Below are 12,979 nucleotides of genomic sequence, written 5' to 3'. Positions count from 1 at the left end.
AGGGCCCACACAAATAATCAAGGTTAATCTCTGCATCTTAACATTCTTAACTTATTCACACCTGCAAGAATACTTTGTCCAAATAAAGTAACATTTATAGTTTTTGGGGATTAAGATCTAATATCTTTGGGTCCTACACATGCCAAACAACAGAACTAGAGTCAGAAAAGCCTCTAAATTTCTAAGAATAGGTAAAAAAAGGTTGGGGTGATTAATTTATGTTTTCTAATAAAATCAAAAAAGGGAAGCATTGAAATTTTCAGAACAGGTATCAGTGGCTTGGGGGGGAAAAATCACAGTGACAATAGAAAAGAACTCTTCTAAGAAATGTTCTTAATAACCCTGAGGACAAAATTGGGTAGTAAATCACTAAGACTGACAATTCAAAGTGAAAAATGATTCAGAAAGGCTGGACTCTCAATATGAAGACATTTCAGAGAAACCTTAATATGGCAAATTAATTCTAAACATGACCCCGAATTTCCACCCTTCTCTGTATCCATGCTTTATTCAATATGACTTTGCAGCTTCTCCCATCAAAAGATAAAATCTATTTCCCCATCCCTTGAATATAGGAAGCTCTTGTGACTGGCATTAGCCAATAGAACACAGCTGAAGCGATGCTATACCAGTTCTGAACCTAGGCCTAAGGGGCCGTGTGAACTTCTGTTCCCTCCTTAGTCTCCCTGAGCACAAGTACAAGCTAGTCTACTGGATGGGGAGAGACATGTGGATCAGTCACCCTTCTCACTCCAGTCAGTAGCCACCCAGCCACCAGACATGTGAGTGAGGCCATCCTTGACTAGCTAACTCTCAGACAAATCACCAGCCAACCACAGATATATAACCAAGTCCAGTGAAAACAGCAGAGTCCATCCCAGATCAACAGACCTGCGCAACTGACCTCAGGCTCATGAGCAATAACAAACGTTTATTGTTTTAAGCCATTGGGTTCAGGGATGGTTTATTATAAGTCAAAAACTGATACTTGATAGTGGAAAATCACCAGATTTTAATTACAGAGTGAATAAATAACTTGGAATGAATTGTACTCTGAATATAAAACAGTTTTTAGAATATTTTGCCTAACTTATTTTGCTTATAATTTCCTTTTTTTGTATCCTTAATGGTGATAGAAGATAAAATAAGTGTAAAAGATCTTTAAATAAGTATAAAATAATCCTATTTGGAAAAAAAAGCATCATGTTATGCTTTTTGGAGAAGCATTTCTTTCCTTTTTAGGATTATAATCATCCTTAATTTATTTTATCCTGAGGATTCTCCTATGTTCAAGACAAGAGCCCTTTTCAGTTTTAATGAAATACAAGAATTCTGTACTCAAATTTCTGCTACTTATTCACAATCTAACTTTCCAAGATTTACTTCCTCTCTCTGAGTTTCAGTTGCCCTATATGAAAAGTGAGGATGATTATACCTCCTGGTTAGGGTTGTCTTGAAGATGAAATATGTTCTGTGTAATGCAAATGGAGAGGAAAAGTAAATGAGCTGAATCTATGCTGGTATTTATTTATTTATTTAAAAAAATATATCTTTATTGATTTTAGAGAGAGGAAGGGAGGGGGGAGAGAGAGATCGAAACATCAACGATGAGAGAGTCATCATTGATCACCTGCCTCCTGCCCAGGCATGTGCCCTGACGGGGAATCGAACAGCAATCTCCTGGATCCTAGGTCAATGCTCAACTGCTGAACCACGCCCAGCCGGGTCTTGCTGGTATTTCTTAAATATGCCCAATAATTGCATATTATTGGCTAAAAAGTGCTGCTGATTTTCTCAATGATTGCCCTGTTCCATAAAGTAGATCATTTAGGTTCTATGAATATATGTTTTCATGTTGTTATCTCTACCCTTTCCCCCATCAAAGACACAATAACATCTGTGAACATGACTTTTCCCTAACACATATTGCTCCCCATTGGTGTAGCAGAATAAAACCAGGTGGCCCATATGCAGACAGCCCAGCCCTGATTGCAATCGATTGCATTTGTAGCAAACAGATTTGGGATTCTCATTGCACCCAGAGACCCCATCTCAAAAAATTCTGCCCCAGACAGCAGTCAACCTGCTCACCCATCCCCAGGCAACTATAGCTGATAGAACAAGAGGCATACATACAACTGACCTGAAGAAAGCAACACGAGCTTACCTAGCAGACAGAGGCATCTCTAAGAAGCTTACTACTAAGCTTCATGCATTCATTTCTCTTCAAGCACTTACCATGTGCCTGTCGCCTGCTAGGTGCTAGGGAAACCAAGTTTAACCAGCCAGACATGGTCCCTTCCCTCATGGAGCAAGTAGAAAAAGGTACAAACTCAGTAAAGAAATGAAAGAGAATAATAATTACCTGTTATTGATAAGTTGAAAAGTGCTGAAAAAAACAGAATTAGGAGCAGGATCCACTGCACATCATGTGATAAGGTCTTACCGAAGAAAGACGAGGCCTGAATGATAACCTGTTTTAATCACACTCAAGATGACCTGAAGCTGCTGGATTATCATAAGAATTTAATAATTGTTTACTATTGACTAGATAACTATCTAGGGGAAATGCATATCTTTCTTTCAGGAACATTCTTTCAGGTAACCTAATGACTAGGAGAAGCAGAGAAGAGAGGAAGAAAGCCAAAATTAATCAATGCTTATCATGTACCAGACATTGCCCACATGCACATCTTACTGAAGTAGTCACTGTTATACCCATTTTATAGACAGAACAACCAAGGTCCTGAAAGGTCAAGTACCTTGTCCAAGGGCTCAGTCGCGAGCTCTCTCCAGTGTACGGTTCACTTGATGTATGTATACATGAATCAGTAAAAGGCAACAAACTCCTTCCTTATCACCAGCTGTATTAATTTTAAAATAAAATTATTTTATTTTATTAAAATAAAGAATAAATAAAACGGGAACGTTTTATTCTTACAGTGTTTCAAATTATTTCCACTCTTCAAAGCACCCTTTAAGTGAATGATTCTGATCTCTGGGCCATATAAATTCAAAACTAATGATGTCACCTTCAGCTGGAAAGGGAAAGGAGCGATTTCCCCTGAGCCTCAGGGCGGGCAGTGCACACCTGCCTCCTTGACGGCGTCCAGTCCCACCACGCCTGCTGGCCGCGCGCTTTTTCTGAATTTATTTTTATTGAATGCTTGCTGTCTTCTTTGCACAAACATGCTCCCAGACTTGGGCAAGACAGGTTCCGTTTCAGTTCCAGCACAGCAACAGCCCCATTGTCAATTCTTAGTTCCAGCTGCCCTCTGTCTTATCAGCTGTCTTCACCGAAGCCTGAGATAACGATCGTGTGACTCCTGGGGTGCCAGGCACCACGGCGGCGGCGGGTGCGGCGCTGACGGGACGCTGCTCCCCGGGCGTCCCGGACCGCGGTCCTCTGCGCCCTCGCCACCCCTCTCCTCCCTCCGCCCTGGCGGGGAGGGGATCTCAAGCCCAGGCCTCCGGGGGCTGCTCCTGCCGCGAGCCCGCACGAGGGGGCGCGGGCGGAGCCTGCCCTGGCCTAAGGACCGAAGGCGCGGGGAAAGACCCCCGGGGAAGCCGCCTGGGCTCTCGGAAACGCCGCAGGCGCCACCGCAGTTTCCAAGGGCAGAGCGCGCCTTGGAGCGAAGAGCGGAAAGCTAGGAAAGGAAGCTCGGCGCCAGCTGCGTGGGGCCCGCGAATCCCCTCCCGGCGGTGTGCGGTCGTGACCCCAGAGCCTCCCCGGGGCCGCGCGTGGGGCGCGTCCGCAGCGGCGTGCGCACCGGGAGGGACCGTGACCCTGGAGGCTGTGGGCCGGGGCTCGGATCGCCGAGCCTCCTTCCTTTCCTCCCGCCTTCTCCCTCTGACTCTGGGGGTGGAGGGAGACGGTAAGGGGGGTGAACAGAAGAGCCACAGAGGGGTCCTTCCCGACTCCGCTTCTGGGCTCGGGTCCCCCCCTGCCCCCTCCAGCCCGCGCGCACTCCCCGCTCGCCCTCACTCCCGCACCTCTGCACCCCAGCCGCAGACGGACTTCCAGGAGCTGGACGTCTAGGGCCCCAAACAAGAAAAAACCACCTTCTTCCACTGGGGTGAAGGGAAAATCTCTGCTGGCCCGGCCCCAGGCATCCTCTGCGCAACCCAGGCTCGGGTTCTGGGTTCCCAGATTTCTCTCCCTTTTGGGGGTCGCCGCGGAGGCCACAGCAGCCGGGGCCCAAACCCAGTCAGGTCCTTAATTCATCACCTGATGACTGAAATCTGTCTTTGGGCGCCCGAAAGGAGCGCACACACATCCACACGCCAGGGCAGCAAAACCCTTTTATTTTCCGAGGATGAATGGTTTGATTCCACGACCATATCATTTAAGCATTAAGAACACACTGCATGCCACCGTGGCGTGAATAGAAAAGTAAATGAAACTGGAGCCCAGAATGTGCAGCCTCTTAAGAAAAAGTTCCCAAATATTTTCTTTCCCTCTGTATTAACTTCTTTTGTTTCTCTAATGAGACAGATCCCAAAACAGTGATTCTCAAAGCGTGGTCCCGGGACCAGCACAGCAGCAGTATCCCTTGGGAACTTGCTGGAAACACAAATTATGGGGCCCCACCCCAGATCTCTTGAATCTGGAGCTCAGGTGGATGGGACCCAACAGTTCATTGCCACCAGCCGTCCAGGCGATTCTGATACACACCGAAAAACCGCTGGCTTCAACGTCTGCTGGGCAGCGTTTCCCACTGGTCACTGTGTATAACCAGCCAGTACGGACCTTGTTACCACCTGTCTTTAGAAAGAAGTCGCTGATTTGACGGTGGGAAAACCTGCTAGAAGCAGGAGTTACTCGTTAAAAAAACCCATATAAGCAATGAGAGAGCAAGAGAGACGGGACTTCCTCAGCTACAGTCCGTGTTCAGTATCTGTCCACTCCTCCTGAGAGCTCCCAGACACACGCTAATTTGAAACACTTCATTCTCCTCCCAGGCTTCTACAGCCTGCTCCAGATGTTCTCCCGGTTCTTTCTAAAAGCACCTTCTAAGATAATTTTCATAACCAAGAGGCCACAGAGAGAACCCCCACCCCTCACTCCTAAATATAGCGGCTTGTGGCAAGGGGGTCCCCCTTTCCTTCTCAGGCAGCCTAGCTGCCTGTTCAATCAGGACACACCAACGAGTGTGTCTTGGGCACAGGTGGGCTGGGCACAGGTGGGCTGGCGGTGGAGCCCTGCAGGGGCAGATCCAGGAAAACAACAGACGTGGGAAGACGGGTGTGGCAGGTGTGAGGTGCTGATGACCTGGTTTAAGGGTCCCTGGGCAAGGAGAGATGCTTCGACTGCGGATGCCTGTGTGGACTGGTGTGGGGCGGTCAGGTTTTCACGTTCTTTGGGCCAGTGGTGGCCACAGCACAGAAATTCCCACTATGTTGTGTGTTCCTTTCAGTGGACAACTGTGCGATGTCCAGTGCACCCGGGGGCGCAGAGCTGAGGCCCTTATGGGTGGGGCTTCCCAGCAGCCAGACACCCATGTAGCCCTTCTATCTGCTGGTCCCACACTCGATCTTTGCTCTATAAATTTTTCTGGATTCAAGATTTCTAGGAAGCAGTCATGCTTGTAAAGATCTATGGACAAATTCAGAGAACATTAGAGAAGGGTAAAGGTGTGTGTGTGTGTGTGTGAGGGAGAGAGAGAGAGAGAGAGAGAAATGTGAGGTTAAACATAGCATCCAAGGGAGGTGTTTTGATTCATGCAGTAAAAAGACCACCCCCTGTCCGTTATAAACAAACACCCTTTTGAGCTTCCTGCCTGACACACTTTCAGGTCTGGTCTGGCCCAGACAGCTCAACACCCGCCACTTAATAAAAGTAACGGATATTTCCAAGGACCTTTCCCTTTAGAAATTAATTACACAAATATAACCTAATTTGAACCCATTAACACTTTGTGAGACGAAAGAGGAAAAGTATTATTATTATCATTATTATCACCTTTATCCCCATTGGCAGAGATGAGAAAACTGAGGATACGGTCCTTTTTCCTTTTACGAAAAAGCTAGACCCAGAACCAGGGCTTAACCCATGTCTGTCATAGTCACAGCTCAGGTCTCAAGCTTAAAGCCAAGGTTTCAAATTGTAGTTAGGAAACAGGGTCTTTTTTTTTTTTTTAATCTGTTTGCAGTTTGGGATCCTCAGAGAATGAGCACGAAGTTTTTCTCTGCGGGTCCGCCTGCATCGAGTGCTCAGAATTTGAGCTCTGCTTTATAAAAACCCTCAGTGGGAGCTTAGAAAACGGGCTGAACCGAAATACAGGAACCTCACATCTCACACTTGAACTCTGGGCGGGTGGGGGTGAGGGCAGTGTCCTCTGGTAGGAGAATTTGGGAAATTAGGAGGTGGCCCGATCTTAAAATGCGCCCTTGAAGGTCAAGTGTGGGGGTGGGGAAGTGGAAGGGTAGAAGGACACCCCGAAAGGGCCCCCGAGGGGCACAGGGCGGGCAGGTGCCTGAGGAACCCCGCTGTCCCCGCCCAGGGGAATGAACGCAGCGGGAGGCGGCAGGGGAGCCTGGCAGAGAACACTCCCGGGCCCCAGGGTTCCCTCTCCCTGACAAGCCCCTTCTTTGAGGCCCAGCTGAGGACTCCACCCCAATCCACCTTTGGGGTTCGTAGGAGCTAAGCGCTGGAAGGAAAGGAAGCGGGGGAGCTTTTACTCCAGGTACTAAACTGAACGGAGAAAATGAAGAAGAAAAAAAAAAATGGAAAAGAAAGAGCAAAAGAAGCGGAAGTTTCAAGGCCCTCTGCGAGGACTAACAGTATAAATAACCGAAGACGTCTTGTAAACACTGCGGTCATAACCCCGAACATTAAACAGCCTCGGTGGCATCTGGCTCATCGGCCGCCGCGGGCTGCGCCGGGGCAGCAAGGGGACCGGGTCCCAGGCTCCCCGGCCTTGCCTCTCTGTTTATCTCAACTTAATCTTCCCCAAGGAGCTGTTCCGTAGCCTGGAAGATGTTTAAATGAAAGCCCAGCCCGCCGGAAGTGGCGGCGGGAGCTGCGTGCACCGGCTAACCTGAACCAAAAGGCGGGCGAGGCGCGTCGTTCCAATGAACTGTCAATAAGAAATACATAGTGTACGTTGCAGCACTTTGAAAACCGGAAAATACCTCCCAAGGATTATGGATTTTACATTTCTCATAGCTCCCAGTATTTCTTCCTTGGTTTGTAACCGGGGGCTACGTGCCCTCCCTCGGAAGGTTGTAAGACGCCCAGTGCGCCTTCCTACCCAGGTCAGCGGCTACACCGCGGAACACGGGATAATCCGATCTCCCTTTTCTGGAGTGCTTATCTCTTGAACTGTGTAACTAATAATAACTTTTACCCGGCCCTTTCTTTGTTTGGTTACAATATTTCTAATTGTATTCCAAGTCACCTGGAAACCTGAGAGATCAGAGGCGCGCGCCCCCTGCCACGTTTCAGAGCAGAATATGATCTGGACCTTCACAGTGGAAATGAATTTAATCTTCTTCTGTCTCTAGACGTTTGGATTGAGGGTCAAAAGAGCCACTTTTATTATCAAGCTTTCCCACAGTTACTCACTTTTCTATTCCAAATAGATATATTTTTTAAATCACACCAATGTCAGGGCTTCTAGCAATATAAAGAAAGATTTATTTTCGAAAGTAGCAAAACTTGTTTGAAAAATATATATATATCTTTAAGTGAATTACTTTATAAAGGTGACTGTCAAAGTCAGCTATTCTATGATCTACACTTTACAACACATTGTACAAAAGATACACATTGATAGGCTCTTATTAGCTATTCATATATTTATAATTACATATTGCACTTGGACCAGCAAGGCTCGCAGAGTCATTCACGGTAGAAATTAATAAAGTTAAATAGATGGGAATCTCTGTAAGTACACTCGATCTCCTCTGGTTTGGAAAGGAGTCTCCTCGTCGCTGTAAAGTGTTCTCGCAGGGTGGGCCAGGGAGAGGAGCTTTGCAGGGGGAGCAGAGACAGAGAGCAGGGCGGGCAGGGGTCGCCTTCCCGGGGCTGTTCCCCCGGGAGCGCGCCTTTCCCAGACTCGCACCTCCAAGGTCAGGACGCCGTGGTTCCACACAGGCGGCTCGCGGTCACCACTTCTTTCAGGTCACTCTCGGGCTTCCCGGCCACCATAAAGGGCCACGTCTGCAGGAGAGAAGAGGGTGGAGGCGGTAAGTGGCCATGGAGGAGGGTCGGGGTGGGCTCGGGGACTGAGACGGGAGGAGAGGGCGCGCAGGGGGGCAGGCGGTGAGTCTCACGGACCAGCCATCTCTGCAGCTGAGCCTCGTGGCTGCATAAAGCAAAAGGCAGCCCTGGCGCCAAAGCACAGCTCGGGTGGCAGGGCAAAGAGGAGATCCCCGCTTGGGCTGAAAGTGAAACCCCAGAGAGGAGGCCCTTCGGAAGGCCTCAAGTGGCCCAGTGTCATGGCACAGTCCTGAGACCCAGCGGGAAACCCAGAAGGACTTCTCGGCAGCTGGGCACCGGGTTTGAGGCGAGGCGCCCTCCCAGCCCCTCTTCTGGGGCCCTGGTCAGGTTCCCTGGACCTCCAGCTTTCACCCCATGGGTTCCCCGGGCCCGCTTTCGTTTCCTCCGTCACAGATGCGGGCTTCGAAAGCGGTTTCTAAATTAATCTCCACCTCTTAAGGGGAAAAATAATAATACTAACGGACGAATATGCGCGCATATTTTATTTAGGATCGTCTTCCTACTGGGCTGAGCAAGGATAACCTTCGCTTCCCTGATGTTTTCTAAAAAAAGTTCACTTCAGTTTCTTGTTCAGAGATAAAGGAAGCAGCAGATTGTCAGGGAAGGCACCACCTTCATTCGCCTTCCAGATTTTCAAAAGCTGTTTACTCATCTCATTCGAAAAATAAGCTTTTAATGGGAGGGGAAAGTATTTTTCGAGGCAAAATGTGGTGTCGCACCCCCTCCCCCCAATTCCTGAAACTCAGCGAGAAGACGATTCGAATCTTCAGCCCCGTCTCCCGCGCGCTGGCAGATAAGAGGGCTTTGGGGAGGAAAACCTCTCCTTATCATATATAAACAGAGGTGCTAGGGAGCTGTTTTTCTTTAGAGCCTCTTAAGTTCTACAATGAAATCGAACGAAAAAAGTGAGTCAAATATATTTCTTAAACAGCAAGACGCATTGGAGAAAAACATGAGGCTCGATGAGCGTGTCTTGTAAAAATAAAAAAAATTAAAACGTTCTTAAATCTTGAACGAGACTGGCCTTTTTAATATTATGTGTTGCACCAGGACTCGTGAGAATGTACTGATTATGCTGAAATTTGCTAGAACTTCTGGGGTTTGAAAACGCTAACCCACCTATAGGCGGAGCGCAGAATATTTAAGCAGCCGGGACTTGTCATTTGACAACTTTGCGGGACGTGATGTGTCTGAGCCTAACGGTCCTACACATGCTTGAGAAAGAGAGAGCGTTGAGTGGTTTCATTTACAAGAATTAGAGGGGGGAAAATCGAGTTCTCCTCTTTAGCTAGAGGAAGAATTGAGAATTACTAAAACGCCTCGGTGGCGCGCGGCGCGGGGCCGGGTTCCCCGTCCCGCGCCAGTCCCTCCCTCCAGCCCTCGTGGCGCGGGCACCAGGGGATTCTCCCGTTTGCCAGCTCAGCGCGCTCGCAGGCTCCTAATTGGGCTGCCACGTCAAACACTCCCATAAATCATCCCGCTCGGCAGGCTTGTGGGGCAGAGCGCGAGGGCCGTGTGGGGATCTCCAGCCGCGGTCCCCAGAGGCGCCCGGCGCGCGGTGGCGGCGGTGCGGGGGTCCCGGCCGCGGGCCCCACCGCGGGCGCCCTGGGCGGGGGCCCCCCCGCACCGCCGCAGCCGCCCAGGACAACTTACCAGATTGACCGGGTGGATGTAACCGTTCTCGTATTTGTCGTTGGCCAGGATCTGCCTCAAGTGGGCGATGTAGCTGGACGCCAGTCGCAGCGTGTCCAGCTTGGAGAGCTTGGTGTCCGGGGGCACCCAGGGCAGGGTGGTCTTGAGCCTGGAGAAGGCCTTGCTCAGCACCCGCATGCGGGCGCGCTCGCGCGCGTTGGCCGCGTTGCGCTGGACCTGCTTCCCCTCCTGGCTGACCCCGCTCAGGGGGCTCTTCTTGGCCGGCGCCTTCCTCCTCTTGCCCAGGCCGCCGCGGCCCTTCTGGGGAGACCCGGCCTCGCAGTTGGAGCTCTCCTCGGTGCTCTCGTTGGAAGTCGCGAACTCCTTGTTCGGGTCCATTTTCAGCCCGTCGCAGTCCAGCATCTCCACCTCTTGGAGGTCCTCCACGTCGCTCAGGGACCCGGTGGACATGTTCGCGGGAGAGGATGGAAGGGAGAGCGGGGCGGGAGAGAGGAGGAAGAGACCCGGACACCGGCGGGCCCCCTGCCCCGCAGTGTGGCGCGGCCCCTTCCAGCGGGGAGTTGGCGCTGGGGTCCCGGTTGGGTCTCACACGCCTTTCGCCTTCGCAGGAGGCACGGCCAGGGCGTCTTTGGGAAGGAGCCCGCCGCCGCCTCCCCACCCCCGGAGTCGCGGCCCCAGAGGAGTGAGAGCGCGCTGAGGAATTCGGTGGACACTAGGAATTTATCTGGGGGATTGAGAGGCGGATCCTTGCAGCCCAGGGGAGGGGCCTGCCGGGCCCCAGCGACGCGCCTCGACCCCTCGCTCGACCGGAGGGAAACTCTCACTCACAGGCCCGTGGTTTCCAACTGGTGATGTAAATCAGCTCAACCGCCACGCGTAGATACCATCACCTTCTTCCACTCGGGGCTGGGCCCACGAGGCGCGGGGCGCACGACAGACACCCCTCTGCGGCGCTCACCGCCCGTCGCCCGTCTCCTAGGGCCTGCTTTCCCTCCTGAGAGGTCGCAGCTGGTTGTACGTAGCGAACTTGAGTAAAACGACCAGATCTTTTGTTCTTCCCGGGCCTTTCACCCACCAATCTCTCAAACACCCCTCTTGCCTCCTTTCCCACCCCCCTTCGCCCTCCCCAAGAAAACGCCAATTAAAATCCAGGCAGAGATCAACTACCTCCTGCCAACAGCCTGTGAGACTACAGTCTTACCCAGATATCTTTCCAGCCTTAACTGGGATAAATTAAGAGAACAAGCGCTCCATAGGCTCTTTAGGGGAATGTCAGAAAAAGTGACAACAAATTCACCTGCGCCTGGTGGCTTGAAAGATATCAAGGAGCTTCCTGTGCGGACACAGACACACCTTCCCGCGTGGACACAGACAGGCCTTCCCGTGTGGACACAGACACACCACCATGCACAACCTCACAGGCAGTGGGAGTGCGGGAGTGGGCGGACTACCACGAGTGTGCCCAAAGTATTTTGTTAGGTGATAAGCTTTTCTTAATGGAATGAAAACTTTTCCCTACATTTCTTTCTAGAAATGTCTTTGATATTGTCCTAAGAATCTTAGTTGCTCTAAGCTCCAGCATGCCTGGGGCTTCTTGTTTTCTCCCTCCCGGTGCTGCTCCTTTTGCCTTCTCTTTACATCTTCTCTGCTACCAGGGCTCCTCCTGTGAAGCTGACATTCCAAAACACTAAACAACATTATCCCCTTGGCAAATTTTTCCTGACCCCATCCCAGCCTGGACCATCTTTACCAGAGAATAAGAAAATCTGAGGAGCAGGCAAGAAAGCAAGGGGAGCCAGGAACGAAGGGATGCAATGAAACTGAAGAGATGAAACTGGGTAGAGTGAATGCGTGAATCTCTCTTACTAGCTCTCTGCCAGGTTTTATTTCCTCGCGGTTAGGCGCTGAGGTTGAGGGGCTAACCTGTAAGAGCCGTGTCTGAGCGTTTGGCTGGGAGTCTGCGCCCCTCTCCTGCATTAAGATATCATATCTCTAATCCTCGGCTCAGCTGGGAATTCACTAACCTCTAACGTTTTGTTTTGTTAGCAGGGTCTTGTTTGCTTTCCCCCTATGCTGTAAACTAAACAGATTGTCAGCAAATCAGTCTTTATTAATGAATTAGCGAGACCCCCCCCACCACCACCACCATAATATCTTTGCCTAGGATTCAAAATTTGTTAATCACCAGTGTAGAGATTTATGAGCGCTCTTATTTTCTGTTGTTTGTGCAGGTGGAGATTTAAATGACCATATCCACCACCAAGATTTATTGCGAGAGTGATTGATGTTATAAACCAGGAAAAGGACTCTTCCCACAGCAGGGATGACAGAAATATCAAGTCGAAGTTCCCTTTGTCCTCATGCACAAGTGACCCAGGACTAGAACGCAGAAAGCGTAATAACTTAATCTGAGATCCAAGATAGCACTAAGAGAACACCCAGCAGGCCTTTTAAACGTTTCCCCACTGATTCCCAGACTAGTTTTCTTTCATTTGCCCTCCCTTTTCTCAGTATTGGTAAGACATGAAAGTTAAAGTTATTTTTAGACTAAAAGAACCATGTGAAATGGGCATTGGCCAATACTTTCTGAAACGTGTGTGTGTGTGTGTGTAACTACGGAGATATGTGCAAAATAACCGCGGAAATTTTTTTTATTTGGGGTCTGGAATAGGATAGTGATTAAGACTCAGAATGATGGCCTTACCATGTACCAGGCTATTAAGCTGTAAAGATTTTGCTTCTTGGAGCCTTCCTTCTGGGGGGAAAGGGAGAAGGTGTGCTTTTGTGCTACACCTGAGTTTGTAGGCTGGTCAGGCTGTTTGCAGGATAGCAACAATTACAGTAACAAATACCACTGAACAGATTTCTGCTGTCTATTTTTTTAAGGTCTGCAACTTAAAAAATAACAGTTTTTTAAGTGGAAGGGAGCAAAACTAGCTTCATGTCACAGGCTGATGATTTTTGTGCCCAGCAATTATTATTATTATTTTTTTAGATAAGCAAGAATTAAATACACTTATCCTGCAGTGATACATTTGGGCTGGAAAGGGTAAGTGAGCTGATAATGAACTTTGGGGTGTTTGTAAAAACTTCCTAAGGGAT

The 12,979-nt window shown here is 49.5% G+C and overlaps 1 protein-coding gene across 1 annotated transcript; it reads right to left on the bottom strand.

Moving 5' to 3' along the window:
- Positions 1 to 8,074: 8,074 nt before the first annotated feature.
- On the bottom strand, positions 8,075 to 10,327 carry TCF21 (transcription factor 21). The gene is made up of 2 exons (XM_016204884.2): positions 9,878 to 10,327; positions 8,075 to 8,164 (listed from the first exon to the last, which is right to left on the bottom strand). Exons 1-2 carry the CDS (start codon positions 10,325 to 10,327, stop codon positions 8,075 to 8,077), a joined length of 540 nt encoding a protein of 179 aa, XP_016060370.1.
- Between the last annotated feature and the right edge of the window lie 2,652 nt (positions 10,328 to 12,979).

Source organism: Miniopterus natalensis, chromosome 5 (assembly GCF_054644295.1).
Source record: "Miniopterus natalensis isolate mMinNat1 chromosome 5, mMinNat1.hap1, whole genome shotgun sequence".
NCBI lineage: Eukaryota > Metazoa > Chordata > Mammalia > Chiroptera > Miniopteridae > Miniopterus > Miniopterus natalensis.
Note: the sequence above shows the minus strand (reverse complement) of the source record. Positions and strands in the feature narration are given on the sequence as shown.